At 36.0% G+C, this 3,252-nt stretch overlaps 1 protein-coding gene across 1 annotated transcript in view; it reads left to right on the top strand.

Annotated features, from left to right (window-relative positions):
* DENND1B (DENN domain containing 1B) overlaps nt 1-3,252 on the top strand; it is a 464,228-nt gene that overhangs the window by 372,170 nt on the left and 88,806 nt on the right. Inside the window, exon 15 of the mRNA XM_007941084.2 lies at nt 2,173-2,274. Within this exon, the coding sequence (XP_007939275.1) occupies nt 2,173-2,274 (102 nt within the window). The remainder of the gene's footprint in view (nt 1-2,172; nt 2,275-3,252) is intronic.

Below are 3,252 nucleotides of genomic sequence, written 5' to 3'. Positions count from 1 at the left end.
GGGTTTCCAAGGCAGTATCACTACAGAAGTAGATTGCCCAATCTTCCTTCCGAGGAGTGGCTGGTGGGTTTGAACCGCCAGCCTTCTGGTTAGCAGTCACATGCCTTAGGCACTACACTACCAAAGACAAGCTTAATTATATCATAGGAAGTATAAACTTTTCTATTAGAGATAGAGCTTTATATTTACATTGAAGAATGTTTTTTGTAATGTTAATGACAACTTTAAGACAAATAATTGACAGTAATATAATACATGTTTATATAATTTCATGTTTGGGGAAAAATAGCAAATTAAAAATTATCAGCAATCCTGATCACTTTATATTAGCAGTGATATAGTAGGAACTGCCATTAAAAATAATGATTTTATTTACTTATTTTTGAAAAGAGTGTATGTCATAGGGAACAAGGCTTCGTGCAAATGCTGTTTTATTTATTCATTCATTAAACATTTATTGCATTCCTGATGTGAGTAGGTATAATGCTGGTACTAGATATACAAAAAAGGGATTGCTTGGGTTTTTTTCACCCCTCTGCTAGATTATCATTCTATGATAGTGACATATACAGTATATTTACACTTATCCAAAATAAATTTGTATAAATCCAGTTTTTAAAAGCTATGATTTAAAAATAATTCTATAGCTCTTAAGAATGAGAACATTCAGTATAGAAGTACATAAGGCAGTTTTATCACAGATCATTGGCAGAAGGTAAGTGTCAACAATTAGTAGATGATTGATAATTTATTTGAATTTCATTTTCTTCTTTCTGTACTAGGCTGTCCATAAGTAGCTTTTGTGTCAGCAGGAATGTTCTATATCTGTGCTGCATAATTCAGTGTAGTGTACCTATGAGTCATACATTGTTACTGAGCAATTTATATGCAGCTAGTGCAACTGAGGAACTGAAATTTTATTTAATTCCAACTCATTTAAATTGAAATAGCTACATGTGACTATTGGCTACTGTATTGGGCAGTGCTGTTTTTATAATTTTATTAATCTCCATCAGAAAGTAGTAACAGTCTCATTTGTACAAGTATGTTTAAATTGCACAGGTGCTTAGTCTATTCTCTTATTCTTTCATTCATGCAGTAACTTATTTCAGGATTTCCCTTACAGATAACTATAATCAAGATACTGAGTCTTCCTTAAAATTAAATTATAATTAATATTTTTTAAAAAATTTATTAAAAGGTGAGCAAGCTCATGTTTTCCTTTTTACTACACCATAAAGATTGCGACAAGGTTCACTGTAATGATCAATCATTGGCATTAATTTCTGTTTTATGTTTGATTATAAAGTTCAGTCACTCATTTTTATATGTGTTGAATGGGCAAAGGGGATCATTCAGGCTGATGATAGCAACAGCAGGTGGTAGGGACAATTTTCTGAGGTCATGCATGGGAATAAGTGGAACAGGTGGAATCTGTAGTTGGCATTTAAGTTCTTGGTGATTTGGAGGAGGAGCATCTGGTGAAGGATAAGCTACCACAAGACACTTACAAGACATGATTACTTAACAGACAGGCTAAACTAAAGCAGATGCCAAGTGGGACTTATCCTAGAAAGTATCCAATCCAAATTGCACTTGCAATTAGGATGAGAATGTGATTGTAAGAGCTTTTCATAAATTCAGAACAAATTGATGATCATAAAAACTAACATAAATGACAAAAATCATGCTGCAGTTGTTATGGTAAGAATATATTTTATTAATCAGGATGAAAATACAGTGATTGTACTTTTTTGAGGCAGACATGCTGTGTTTAATACTTAAATTTAATGATAATTTTTTTTACTACTATTATTTGAAAGTTGAACATCACTCTTTTTTGGGATCTACTCTTACTGTGATTGCTTGAGATTAAGCAATATAAGGGCCCAAGGCATTTTTTTTTGTTGTTAGGAAGCTTGTCAGTAGAGGAATATTTGTAGTAGCCTAAAATCCAGCCATTTGGCTTTCAGGCTAATAAAAATATTCTAGTCTTTGCAAGTAGTAAAAACTGTTGACTCTGACTCCCTTTAGACTGTGAACACCTTCAAGTCAAGCCTGTGTCTTACACTTCTGCTGACTCTCCACATACCTTCTTAGAAAGTAATATATTGCTAACTTAACTGGTGCTCCATGAGTTTTTTATGCCTGAATATCTTTATTTCTGTTTAGGGTGAGCCCATCACTTTCTGCGAAGAGAGTTTTGTGAAGCACCGCTCAAGTCTGATGAAACAGTTCTTGGAAACAGCAGTTAACTTTCAACTTTTTAAGCAGGTAAGATTATACCTTCACATTTTCTTCTGTAATAAAAGATTGTCATTGTTACCCATTTGTATCACTATAAAGGTGTGTCCAAATGTTGAGTAATATCTTTTCTAGAATTTCAGGAAATTTTTCTTTCTTTTGTAACTCTATAGCCACCTGTGGTATAGCATAGAAATATCATGTAATAATAACTTTGGTATTAAAAAAAAAAATCTTCATCAGTAGTTTCTAAGCTGAGGAAAAGGTATACATTCAGAAAAGAAAAAGCAGTAGTTTTATGTACAACATCTTACAAGGAGGTTGCAAAAGGACAAGGAGGCCACATATTCTGACCTCCTAGAACCCCACAAGAGGAAGGCAGAGTCACCATAAATAGCCCAAGGCCTATTCCTGCAAGGCCAGACATGCTGCCTCCCTCTAGCCCTTTCACCAACTGTTCCTCCCAAAGCATCCACCACCTCTCTCCTGGTTTCGATAATTTGCTGCAGTGGCCACACGGAACTCACAGATTTGAGGTTTATTAGGGAAGCACCAGACTACGATTCAAGTTCAGGAAAAATGCTCAGTCTCCGTCTCTCAGCCAAGTCTCTCACAGTCTCTCCCCCAGCAGTGCATGTCCCTCGGTGTTTTACTCAGCAACGTGTGCCTCTTGCGTCTCTTTCACAGCAGCACGTGTCTCTTTCAGCAGCACATCTTCCTCAACTAGCAGTCAGAGAGAGAGTTCTGCCTCTAGGAGGCCTCCTTTTGAGCTTGGCAGAGTGGCCACACCAACCAATCATAACAACAGAATTCTAAGCAACTGAGAGTGAACCTCCCATAACATTGCGTTGTGCCACGCCCAACAGAAATAACCCAGGTGGATAACATTTACAATCAGGAGCTCCTCAGTTGCTCATTCCACCACTGAGTTTACAATGACTTATGGGTAGAAAAGCCATACTAAGTAATTTACTACACTGCAGAGGTATTTTGGTATGATAGATTGAT

The sequence above is a fragment of the Orycteropus afer genome, unplaced genomic scaffold (assembly GCF_000298275.1).
Source record: "Orycteropus afer afer isolate SDZICR_OR568_19922 unplaced genomic scaffold, OryAfe1.0 scaffold00075, whole genome shotgun sequence".
NCBI classification, from domain to species: domain Eukaryota; kingdom Metazoa; phylum Chordata; class Mammalia; order Tubulidentata; family Orycteropodidae; genus Orycteropus; species Orycteropus afer.
The sequence above is the reverse complement of the archived record's forward strand: the minus strand, read 5'-3'. Positions and strand labels throughout refer to the sequence as shown.